General features: G+C 32.7%; 1 protein-coding gene across 2 annotated transcripts; it reads right to left on the reverse strand.

Moving 5' to 3' along the window:
• Window positions 1-8,306: 8,306 nt before the first annotated feature.
• Window positions 8,307-12,513, reverse strand: LOC111285721 (peroxidase A2-like). Of its 2 annotated transcripts, XM_089763345.1 has the most exons (5): window positions 12,383-12,513; window positions 9,593-9,759; window positions 9,294-9,473; window positions 8,996-9,158; window positions 8,307-8,911 (listed from the first exon to the last, which is right to left on the reverse strand). In XM_089763345.1, the coding sequence occupies exons 1-5, from the start codon at window positions 12,453-12,455 to the stop codon at window positions 8,496-8,498; spliced, it is 999 nt and encodes a 332-aa protein (XP_089619471.1). In that variant the 5' UTR covers window positions 12,456-12,513; the 3' UTR covers window positions 8,307-8,495. The 2 variants fall into 2 exon arrangements, with proteins under 2 accessions (XP_089619471.1, XP_089619470.1); XM_089763344.1 differs by lacking the exon at window positions 12,383-12,513 and having other exon boundaries at window positions 9,593-9,932.
• Window positions 12,514-13,291: the final 778 nt, after the last annotated feature.

Consider the following 13,291-nt stretch of genomic DNA (forward strand, 5'->3'; position numbering starts at 1 on the left):
TCGCTAATGCTCGCGCTTAGGTAACTGTGCCAAACTTGATCACTTGGCTTGAGCTACTGGGGTCCTAATCACTATCGATACCAATGTTTTGGGCTATTTTCCTACGTCTTTGACCTCCAATGTGCCTCAAGGGCTGATCTCTTGGGTTGTAGACTTTATCCCATTAAAATTAGTACTGTTACTTAGATCAAACCACTTGGCCTGGACTAGTATGCAAACCATGACATTTTCCCTTATTTATTATAACAATGCCTTCATTGCTATGGGAATGATGCACTCGCTATGTACATCGATTCCGTCTCTTACCTTACAAACTAGTTTTTCATCATTTCGGTTCCATACCCAAACAAGTACTTTACTGTTTTCACTGCTCTTGATCTAATGTTTCTTAACACTTTTATGCAATCGTCCCTTTCTCTCGCGCTGCTGATGCTTCCTCTTCTTTCTTTAAGTTACCCATTCCACACTCTCTTAAGAGGGATCAAGTTGTACCTTATGACTCATGCTGTGGCCCTCAACTATTACTTGTTTCCCCTCTTCAGCTTTTTCAAAAGTTCCAACCTCTCGACAATATCAAATAGCACCTAGCCGTATCACCTTAAGTTCCTCTCAGTGCTGTTCATCACTGCTTCCCTTGTTTTTAGACAACCTTTTTGTCCACTCGATTGTTGAAAGCTTTGTACGTTAGGGCACTCACTGACCTAATACGAATTGGCACATAAAAAACAACTCTAAGGTTTTTGCTATTTGCCTTTGTCCATGGTAGTTTTGTTGGCCTTATGAAATCTAGGCTTCTCTATAGCCCTTTTATTGGATGAAAAATTGCTACCTATGTCTCATCCACTATTGTTTTTACTCTTAGGTTTTTGAGACTTGGTGCACTCAAACTCGATCAATAATTCCACTATTGTAATGGCCCAACTTAATTCCTGCACGCCTTTCTGTTGCAATATGGTCTTTACTTATGGCTTCAAACCATTCATGAAATAAAATAGAGCCTCATTTTGGCTCATACTTAGGATCATTGGCAACAACTTTGAGAACACCCTATAGTAGTCCCAAACTCTTTACCGTCCATCACATAAGAAGCAAGAAAGTGGCTCACGGTCTTTCTTCGACCTTCTAGGCTTCCATTTCCTTGATGATGGCTTTCCTTATCCATCTTTGGGTGAATGATCTTAGTCTCTATTTTTGGCCTACCGCTCACGATCTTCATCCTTAGATTGTTGTTCTTGATCTCTCTTGCCCTTACCTTTGTATTTGGGCATGGAAAACTCAAACATGTCCTGTTGCTTGAAATGTACTAAGGATTTAGTAACTATCATGGCGCTAGCCAGATTATAGACTCCAACACCTCTAGCACTTCCAAAGGGGTGTCAAACCTTGACTCCTTAGGCTCATCCAATTTCAGTGCAACCAACAAGCTGTCTTCATTCTTACTCACACCTTTGGCAAACTGTATGGCCAACAGCACCTTGGTCCCAAACCCAGACTCACATCTTATCAATACAAGGAATCAACAATGGGAATTCAATATACAAATAAAGTTGGCAAAAGGCACTATTCATGCATTAATTCATTTAAAGAAATCTAAACCAACCACAAATTCATAATCATTAAGTGGAATTACCTCTAAGGTCTCTTTGCCTTTCCAATCTCCAAGCTAAAGCTCCACTTCATATGCTACTTCAATGGTTGGGACCTCTTTGGAGTTAACTATCTTGATTGTACCAGTCTCTTTATGAATAAGTAGGCTACATCACCAGATATGAACAAAGAGGATGTTCTTACATCCACTAAAGCATTTATCCATTTGCTTACAACCATTAAATCCATGAACTGATCCTATGTGGTGATTGTCTACTCACCACACCTAACACCATCACACTTGCAATGCCACCACAAAAGAGCATCATTACTAAAAAACATAGTAGTTGAGCTTACCTTAGCATCATCTGTTGTCCCTACCACTTAAAAGTATTGCTTAATGCCTAACACAAACTTGTCCACATCCTTAGTAGAACCACCTCCCATGAATGGCTTCAGCTTAGGCACATTCGCTTTGGTTCCCAAACCAACACCAACACACACAACCATCACTTTGTTAGGCACTAGTGAGCATTAGTCAGCATATTAGCATAGAACACCCATAGCACAACAGCACTCTTACGAGATCTGATCTTAAGCCAAACTCCATGTGGCCTTAGACAGATAATTGATTTCGTATGCCTAAGTTAGCTTGCAAAAACTCAAGAATAGAGAAACACTCAAAGAACACCGAAAAGCAAAAAGAACAAGAAAGCAAAGAATACAAAGAGATAGCTAGAATGCTTTGACACCACTTGTCATGAGCTGAGACTTAAACTCTAGGCTCACGTGGCTCATGGACCTAGGAATGGACTCTTTCGATCCAAGATCAACCTTTAATCATATTAGTGCTTAGGCACTCAATACTCCAAGGCCTAACTGCCTAAACTACTACAAAATAGAAGGCATACAATGTGTTCGGGGAAAGGCTAGAAAGAACAACAAAAAGTAAGTAAGAGTAAAGTTGTATTACTTAATGGTTGCTTTGTGTATGTGTACAAATAAGGGTGGGGAGCCTTCTATTTATAGTTGAGGCCCCTTGATATGAATGGTTGAGATTAGCCTAATCTAAGTGTCACGGACCTAAGGAAGAGTCCTGAATCCCACATCGAACATAATAAGAGGGTCACTGGGGTATATAAGGGTTCACACTATCTCCTCCTTGTGAGGCGCCTTTTGTAGGATAAAACCATGAGGCCAGGGGGGCAGAGCGGATAATACCTCACAAGGGTGTGAACCGCGGCGGTCAGGTTGATCTGAGACGCCGGAAGGGTGAATGTCCGAGTCCAGGAGCCGCGCGGGTTCGGAGCTTGAGTCTCGACCCATGACAAGTGGTATCAGAGCCATCCCTAAACCGTTCGATCCACGCCAAGCACCTCGAGGGAGGCAGGCAGGTGGCCAGCCTCCGTGACGAGGGTATCACGAGGTTAGATGCGGAAGAATATCACGGACCTAAGGAAGAGTCCTGAATCTCACATCGAACATAATAAAAGGGTCACTGGGATATATAAGGGTTCACACTATCTCCTCCTTGTGAGGCACCTTTTGTAGGACAAAACCGTGAGATCAGGGGGCAGAGCAGACAATACCTCACAAGGGTGTGAACCGTGACGGTCAGGCTGATCTGGGACGTTGTAAGGATGAATGCCCGGGTCTCGAAGCCGCGCGAGTTCAGAACTTGAGTCTCTACTCGTGACATAAGGACTTTCATAAAGTCTAAAAATTATATTAATTTTTCATATTACAATGAATCCCTTGATTCTAGAAGTGATCCCTTGATCCTAGCAATACAATCCCTAATTCCAAGGGGTATGATCTTGTAGCATGATTCCTAGCATCTTTGATTTTTTGAAATGATGTTGAGCACTGGGCTCTCTAGAAACTCCTAGGTCTAATCATTATAGAGTTTGAACCAAATGGGAGTTTATATTGGACGGATCCAAGTCTGTGTCCAGCAATGCCCGTGCCTAGACCCGCGCTTTGAACTGTCTTAATTCTATCGAACTTGATTACTTGGCTTAAGCTACTGGAATCCTAATCACTACCTGCACCAATATTCTAAGCGTTTTCCTACATCCTAGAACCTTAGTACGCCTCAAGGCCTTGTCCCTTCGGCTTGTAGACTCTATCTTGCTAAATTTGGTACTATTACTCAACTCAAATTGAACCTTTGAGTTGGATCAATGTACGGACCGTGACATTTGGACCTGGCTATGAATATGTTGTGTTGCCCTTGGACTGAGACACAGATCTGCCCTCTAAACGGCACGGTTTCCTGTTTGGTAAATGCCCCATTTTTTGTTGTTTTGTTTTTTTTTTCACTTTCAACTCTCCCCTTCTCTCTCTATATGGTATTTTCTCTCTCCTTTCCTGAAACAAATCTAAATGCCACCACAAATCTCAAATTTCGGCACCCAACGGCTGGCACCGTCGTGTCCTCCGTCGTCAGCATCCGTTGGCTCCCATAATTGAGCCTTGGACTCGTAATTCTCTTCTCTTTCACGTTATGTGAATGAATTAAAAAAAAAAAAAAACCTCTAAATCCATAAGTCTAGAACCAAAAGTCACGGTTTCAACATCCGTCGCTTAAAAGGACCCCAATTTTCATTATGTTATTTTCCTTCTTCTATTCTTTCTTTTCACCCCTTTTTTTTATTAATTTTCTTTTTGAAGAATTTCTCATGTTCTTCATTCCTTCGTTTGTATGTGAATAATTTTATTACAGCAATGCAATAAAAAAACCTTCCTTGAGCTTTTGGTTTTTTGAATGTAGGATCCTTCTCAGTCAATAGTTAATTGCTTTCATTAGTAATTTGCAAAGTGTTACTGAATGTTGTGAAGAGGTAAATTAATTAGCTTCAGCATTTTAATCATAATATAAATTCCGAATATCTAAACTTGATATCGTCTATATATACCCTCCTTGTAACATATACGTTAATTGAGACGCAATTCATAGTACCCAAAAAGATGTATTAAAAGATAGCTCAGTTGATGCTCACAAAACCCAACATTTTCATTTTGCATTGCATGGGCAGGCTCAATCCCAAAACCAACTCTACTCTCCGGTAAACTATACCTTTAGTTCGGAAACGATCATCAAACCCAATCAACTCCTGTCTGTCCGAGAAATTACCAAAACTGTGGGGACCTCACCTTGTGGAAGGAACTGCCGAGTGCAAGCCGCCCCTTGTACCAAAAATAAAAAGGAACTTTTGTCATTCTAAAATAATAAGATTGGGTTTGTTACATTAGCAAATCAGTCACGGAAGTGGAGTCTAAGAAGGCTAGCACCAATCGTAGGACCAGACAGCAAAGCATCTTTAATGATTTCCCGAATAATGATAAATACCTTCGGGCTTGTTTCATCATAAAATGATGGACTCAATGTGCAGCCTAAGGATCCTGGTGGAAGCAAAAGCGCAAAGAAAAGGGTTGCAACTATACATTGGAAAGAAGACATTTTCTCATTCATTCCTCTCAACAACTCTCAATGTTTCATTATGAGGGGCTGCTGCTATCAGGGAATTTTAAAAGGGCCTTTCTTATAGGCCAAAGAAGTTGGATATATAGATGATTCATGCCATCGGAGACTTTCTTTTGTTTTGACATTTGCTATTTTGCTACATACTTAAACCAACAATCAATCTACAACAAATATGAAACTTCATTATCTTTTTATTAGAGACATGGATTAATATTCTAGGAGCCAATTAGGATTCATTTGTAATAAAAGTCAAAAGGATCTTCTTTTGTTTAGCCCAACTCTTATTCTGCTATATTCATCTTTTTACTCTTTTAGTTTTAAAGCTCAGCCTTTAACTTCATCCAGCTTTACTTTTGAGGTTTCACATTTCACTTTATTTTTATTGTCTGATTGGCAACACTATTAAACTCAGATGCCAAGAGAAGATGTAGCAATTGCCAGTCGCCAGACTGTTAAGAAACTGTGAAATCGGAAGTAGTAATAACCGGTAAATTAAGAATTCTGACAGGATGAATCAAAGTAAATATCGTTTATGTTCATTTAGAGTTTATTTATTTAAATTTATTTATTTAAATTTATTTATTGATTATAAACATATTTATTTAATATTTACGAATAAAATTGTTTAACTTAAATAAATCAAACATAAATCAAACGTGAATAACTTATTATTTAAATGAATTGAACTCAAATGAATAGAACAATTTTCATATTAAACATGAATTGAGCTTGAAAACTTCTTAAAAAAACAAATAAACTACAAACATACGTTTGTTTATTTATATTTGATTTGTTTACAATCCTAATCCAAATGAATATAAACAAACACAAGATTAAGATAAAAAATAAAAAAATAATTTTATTAGTATTATTATAAATAAATAATAAATAAATAATAAATGAACAAACTTTAAACAAATTTATTATAAATAAATAATAAATAAACAATAAATGAATAAGTTTTAAACAAACTTTAAACAAATTTATTTATGAATATCAACGAACCAAATAAATCTCTGTTCGTATTCAATTTATTTAATAAATAAATATAAAAATACTATTTAAAATTATTTGTTAAGTTTAATAAATAAATATAAACAAACAAAAATCAAATATATTTATGAATAATTCATCGAAAATTTTGTTCATTTACATCCCTAATATCAATTCCACGTTTGGACATGCACATGCAGCAGAAACATATTAAAAAAAAAAAGAAAAAGGAAGAAAATTTTCTATTATGGCCAATACTCCTAATAAGGTGATTAATTGTAACAGTTATTTCCATAATGGCTTACTGGCTTCCCAAAGTTGCAAGAGACCAAAACCCACCAGACTCCATTTACTTTCAACTAAGGCAATATTTGCTTTTTGTTGATTTAGCCGGTTAGGTGAGAATATCCTACTTTTAAGCCCTCATCCTCGCTGGAGGCATTTAAAATTCATTAAAACCAGCTCTCTTCCATCTCATTTTATTTGTTCTCTTTTACTTTTTAATTAAAGGAATCAAAAATTGATATTATATATTTTTAATAAAATTATAAAATTTTTCATATTTTGACATATTTTAAAATTTTAATTCAACATAGCATTTTAAAAAATAATAATCAAAGTTGAGTTTGTTTAAAAATAAATATAAAATATAAAATAAAATAAATGGGACATAAGGAGAATAAGGGGAAGTGATGCTCATAGAAGAGCTGCAAAAGAAGTATAATTTATTAATTGGCGTGGTTCTAAGAATATGTAAGTTTTCCTTCTTCGTTTGATCGATTAAAAATACGAAAAAGATTTTAGCTTTTCAGCAATTGACGAAAGTCAGGTAAAGGCTTACACTACTCAAAATGAAATTCATTGAACGTCACACGCCAACTCCACCCACGTTTATAAGTTTAATGGTGACACAGTTGATAATGATACTAATAATTTCCTGGAAATTGCCTATCTGATGTGATGATTTGAGTTAAACGTTAGATATTAAAAAATTATAACGATGGTGTTATTGTTATTCCTCATTTTCAATTCTTGATTTCGGTGGCAATTAACACGACAATTTCTGAGTTTGAGTTTTCAACTTTTAATTTCTATTTCAAAGAAGCATGAAGGATAATTGCATATCCATGTTCACATAGAGGTAAAACTCATTAGATTTAAGCTTTATGTGCTGTACAAATTTTTTTATAAGGAAATAACTTTTGGAGTCTGTCCGGTATTTTTTTAGCAGATCCAAAATTTTTTTTTACATCAAAATTAATGAATTCATTAAAAAATACATTTTTGTAATCTTTCAATAAATTTAAATTCAACGACCAAAAAAAGTACAATCTCTTTGTAACTTGGTTATTGAATGGCATTTTAATCAAATGATACAAGCTTAGGAAATCGACTGCTATTTTGTCCCTTGTTGAATAGTGGAGTAAATTTTATTTGAAGTCCGAGTCCAACAAACTTAAAATGGAATGTGCTCTGTATCAGAAAGCCGTGACAAGCAAATGGTCCAACAATGGACCATCAATCATTATCATAGGATGATAAATGGTAACTCACTTTATTCGCATTTCGCACTACTTGATGGAAACATCAAGCGAAGGAAAAACGAGCGTCAATGGCCCCAGTAACCAGGTCTTTGGTCGCAAACAGCAATGGATTTCATTTTTCTCCGAGCTAATAATCATTACTCCTACTCACCCAAGCTTTGTAATAGGAAAAAGGAAACAAAAAAGAAACCATATGCAAATTATAGTAGTTTGGTCTCCATCCCTTGCTGTGTGGTTTCCATGGATATTCTCTATATTCAAAATTACAGTAGTTTGTGCCTTCCACTACTTGGCTGGTGGCAACCATGACGTTTTGAACTACTAGCTCTGGATTCGAAACGAAGCATCGGATTTTCGGTACCACAACTCATTAAGAATGAATAATGAACTAAAATTTTGCAATTATTTATTATTCTAAGACATCAAAGGACTGCATTCCTTTCATAGTTTTTACTAGTACTACTAGCAAATGGCAGAACAGCAGAACAAGGAGAGCTGAACCATATTAGTATTGTTGATTCAAATGGTAACTGTAGAGGACCACTCCCAATCCTTAGGTATTATTTGTTTTAATCCGAAACTTTTATTTTATCTCATAAAAAAACATTTCACAAATATGAATTTAAGTTTTTATTTATATATATTAAAATAGATTTTCAAAATGATTAATACGGAAAGAAGGGAACTCATCACTATAATAAAGAAAAAAAAGCCAATATTTAAACTTTTAATTCCTTTTTTAACATAAATATACGGACAAGCATATTGCTGCCCTTGTTACAATTGATAACTTGAAACAGAAACTCATAAAAAAAAAAAAGTAAAAACTAAGAAGGAAAACTGCGGACAATTGCACATATATGATCTGCAGAACATTATATAATCTAGTTGATCTTTCTACAATCAAGCCTGATCTCTCCGTTGCTTCCAGTCAAGGGGCTTATGTTTCCCATCTTTATCATGGAATTAGCAAAGCTATCGAAGAATTGACTTTGATTGTTTGCAAACCTGTTGACAATGGCCACAGTGTCAGCCCCACTAGTGGAAAACAATTCTTGGTCAGATTGGAGGAGTCCCCGATGGTTTTGAAGGTTCATAAAGTACTTGTTGTCAAAGGATAGAGAAGTTTGTTCGTCAAGATCAATTAACCTCTTGAGGTCTCCACCCTTAGGACATAATTGTTTAAGTGATTTTGCATATGTTGCATTAAGGGTTGGGTCTGTTTTCCCCGATACATTGTTGAAACTGTAAAGGCGGTCCATAAAAGAAGCGCATTGAGCACGTCCAAATGTGTGTACACCTGAGAAGCAAAATGCAAAAAAATTCATGTACACTTGTGCAATATATATTTTTTGTGACTCGATGGATTTTACTTATTATTTACCAGACAAAGCGACTAGATCGGTGGAATCAAGTCCCATGCTTTTGAATTGGGCTGCGATATTGCCGAGGCTATCATGGGCAGATGGGATGGCTCCAATTCCTTCTCGGTGTGCGGTCATACTATCCCTTCTTCCAAGTGGGACTTGCCATGTTGGACCTCCACCCTGCAAGTAAACATAGTCTTATTCTCATTGGACGACGTAATAAAAGCTCGTGGAAGGTCAATTATAAATTAAGATTGTTCTAGAGCTAAATGGAAATTGGAATACAAATGATTTGTAGCTTTAATAATAACCTACCAAGGAAACAGAAATTTGAGCAGCAAGGGCCAAAATATCAGCACAGGAGACAACGCGAGGGCAGACCTGTTCTAATGCTGTTTTAATATCATCAATAACAGAATATCCATCTGTTGAGAGGTTGGGGGTTGCTGTTTTTTCACTCTCTGTACCATTCAGCAGAAGGGAGGCGTCGCAACCCTGCACGTAATTTCATTGACAAAGACAGAGATTCACATTAGCATATATAGAATCTTAAACCCAAATTAGACGCACACATGGTACTATGGACTATATAACAGTATACAGCAAATTATTACATGGACAAAACAATCATGAAAGTGAAGACGAACGAGCTTCGGAAAAATCCAAATGTCATTTTGCTGAGCATTAAGTAGTACAGTACGAACAATACTTGACACATTTGGGCAGGTTTTAGCATAAAACGTGACACTAAGTTGGGCATTTGACCCCTCAAGCATCAGTGCAGCAGCAACGAGAAAGAGGGTTGTGATTTGTAACGAAGACATTTTAATGTTGTTTTTCCAAAATTCTTAGATGGATATTTGAAGGAAATTGAGATGCAGATGAAAGACCAGATCAATCCTTTATATAGAGGTAGCCCGTAGCTGGAGTTGCAAGTTGCACACTTGAGAATATCTGCTTAGGGATTGACTGGCAATGTGAATATGCCTATCATATATTATTCTTTGATCACTTCATCAATAATGCAAGTGGGTGATTATCATCTCCTTTGTTCTTGTTCTTGGCTTTAAAATCTAAGGTTCCGTTTGTTTTATAGAAAATAATTTTTGAAAAATAATTTTTAAAAAATATTTATAATTTTTGAATTAAAAGAGATTTTTTGTTATTTGGATGAGTGAATGAAAAATGTTTTCTGTTATTTGGTTATTTTTTAGAAAATTTGTTTTTTTTCAAATAATATAAATATAACTATTAAAAAATTAAAAGATATTTATTATTAAAATATATTAAAATTATTTATTATTAACATTATTAATATTAAAAAATAATTATATTTTAATAATATTATTTAATATTAAAATATTATGTTAATATAAAAATATTTAAAATAAAACTTTTTATTATTCTTTATATTATTTATTAATATATTATAATATTGTTTATTAATAATAATTAATAATATATTATTTATTAATATATTATTATAATATTTATTATTATAATATTTATTAATATAATATTATTTATTAATATATGATTTATTAATCTACTATTCTTTATTTATTAATATTAATATATTATTATAATATTTATTCATAATAATATTTATTAATATATTGTTTATTAATATAATATTATTTATTAATTAATATAATATTATTTATAAGTAAAATTATGCTCAAAAGTATTAATAAATAGTTTTACTCATAAACAGTTTTTTTTCAAAAAATATCTTTTATCTTTTTGAATCCATAAAATAATTTTAAAAAAAAAATAACATTATTTTTCATTAACTAATAAATCATTTTTTTTTTACTAACTAATTTTTCGTCAAATAAATATTTAAAAATATAAAAATCATTTTTTAGAAGTCATTTTTTTGTAAAACAAACGGATCCTTTAAGATATAAAGGCCATGCATCTTTTAAACATTCTTATAAAATTTTTTAGAATTAATAGGTAAATAAATTAAATCCAATTCAAATCTTCAAATATTCTTTTTAGGCTTTCTAATTTATGTTTATAATTAGCCAACTACACGTGGTTTTAGTTAGCTAGGCTAGCCGCTGGTTTAAGGATTCACCGTAGGTTTCTGATCAATTTATTGGGATGCGAAGCTTTTAGACAGTGTGACTATGCGTCAAATATGCAAAAATAATTATATTTGTAGTATTAATAAATTATTGATTTAATCGGTTAAAATTTTTTTTTTTCAATAATAAAAATTTGGAATCAAATTTTATAGTAATTATTTATTTGGATCATCTTGAATATACGATCTATAACTATTTATTTTAAATTATTAAATACGACATTTTTTATTTTAATTTAAAAAATTAAATAATTTATTTATCTATAAATTTTGTCACTCATACCAAAAAACTATACTTGCAGAAAGTGGTACAATAACTTTATGCCAACATTTTAGGCAAACAGCTATTGAGATATCAATAGCAGTTCTTACAAAAGTGTTCCTTGCTTGTATAGATTGTTGAGATGTATATTTAGCATATAAAAACTGTTAAAATGGTATTATTTTATGTTTGTTAATTTTTTATTATATATTTCAATTGAATCCTTTTATTTATTATTAATTAAGTTTAAATTAAATATTTAATATATTATTAAAGCTAAGTTCCACTATGTTTTTTTGCCTATTATTTTTTTCAAATTTGTTACATTCTGTTATTTCACATATATTAATATTAAATCTAATATGATATTATATTTTTTAATTCTTTCATTTATAATTAATTTTAAATTAAATATTTAACAGCATAAATTAATTTGGATCAGTTTTGGTTTTTGATACACTATTTTTTATATTCCATAGAAGTTTTCAGCCTTTTAGCAAAACCGTGTTTGGGATAAGAAAAAGGAAATATATATATATATATGTATTTGTCAATTAATATAATGAATGCCTTATAAAGCCCAATTGAAAAACTTGTCAAATTCAGTACAGAATCTTTATCTGGCAGCAAAAATTGACCAATTAGGCATCTTTTCTGGTAACACGGAATCCGGAGACTAAGAAACACTATATTTTGTCGCCCATGCATGTGTGAACGAGGCTTCATATTCCTCACATGGCATATATAATGTAAAAGGAAAAAAAAAAAAAAAAAGGCTTTTTCTATATTTATATATTTGTTTCTTTTCAACACCGCCTTGAACGTGAACGTATTTTTTTTGGTGCGATTATAAAAGTTTCATCTTTTCTTTATCACAGTTTACAAAATATTAGAGCATACCTACTATTTGTTGATTGTAATTCATATTGGAATCATCACTTAAGCTTCATTTGAAAAAATCCAATCAGAAAATACACGTTTCGATTGTGGAAGCATTCTCATTGAATTCTCAAATGGAATCTTAGTGTGACTCACTGTCATCATTAGCCTTCATGCATACTTTCACGACGATAAGAAAAAAGGTTAGTGCACGTGGCACACACCGGCTCCTGGAAGTTTCCATGAATTCAAAAAAATAAAGAAAGAAGTACGATAGGCGTTATTTGCCAATATGCACCCTTCTCATTTCATATAAAAAGGCCATTACCTTATAAAAAAATGTTTCATTTAGATTTCATTTTCTGCAAATAATCCTCAAAGAAATAATTGCGGTAAAAACTTTTCATTCATATCTTTGATATATATATATATATATATATTTCACCGTAGAGATCTTTTCAATATTGTCATTTGATGAATTTCTTTTTTTTTCTTTTTGCTATGGTTAAAGATGATGCATAAACGTATATACCATTCGTTGGTGACTTTCATTATTATAATACTATTTTCTTTTTCTTGAATTATTTTTATTTTGAACAAAAATTGTCGTTATAATTAAAGGTTATTAAAGAAAATAAGAATGATTTTATTTTTTAAAACGAGACATTATTTTGAAGTAACTAAAAATATACAAATAAAAAAAATTTTGAGACAGAGGAAATAATATAGCATTCACTTATTGCTAGGTGTATGCAAAATGGACAAGTAAAAATTTATTTTAGTCTAATCTCGAATGCATTTGAGTGACAGCTCAAGTTCATAATCAATATTTATCAAAGGGTGATAAATCTGATTGATACGCTTGTTACTTGTTAGGAAATATATATATATATATATATAAATCTCTTAAAAGCATAAACTGCATAGTAGAATTGCTAATTATAAAATGGCTATGGAGTAGCTTCTACTTTTTTGAATTAGTGACAAAGTAAATTTGAATCACTGAATTAAGTTTATATAATAAGAAATCTAGAATGAATGTGTTTGGTAGAGTCAAAGAAGTCTCGTGGACAATACATG

This window comes from Durio zibethinus, chromosome 6 (genome assembly GCF_047325235.1).
Source record: "Durio zibethinus cultivar Kanyao isolate XHJ-2024 chromosome 6, ASM4732523v1, whole genome shotgun sequence".
Taxonomy (NCBI): domain Eukaryota; kingdom Viridiplantae; phylum Streptophyta; class Magnoliopsida; order Malvales; family Malvaceae; genus Durio; species Durio zibethinus.

Excerpts from the sequence above, each read along its gene's own strand:
- LOC111285721 (XM_089763345.1), bottom strand. The coding sequence starts at position 12,455 with ATGGAAACTTCCAGGAGCCGGTGTGTGCCACGTGCACTAACCTTTTTT. Across the intron at positions 9,760-12,382 it reads CGTCGTGAAAGTATGCATGA|CACTGATGCTTGAGGGGTCA; the intron begins AGGCTAATGATG and ends TCGTTGCTGCTG. Across the intron at positions 9,474-9,592 it reads TTCATGATTGTTTTGTCCAT|GGTTGCGACGCCTCCCTTCT; the intron begins GTAATAATTTGC and ends AATTACGTGCAG.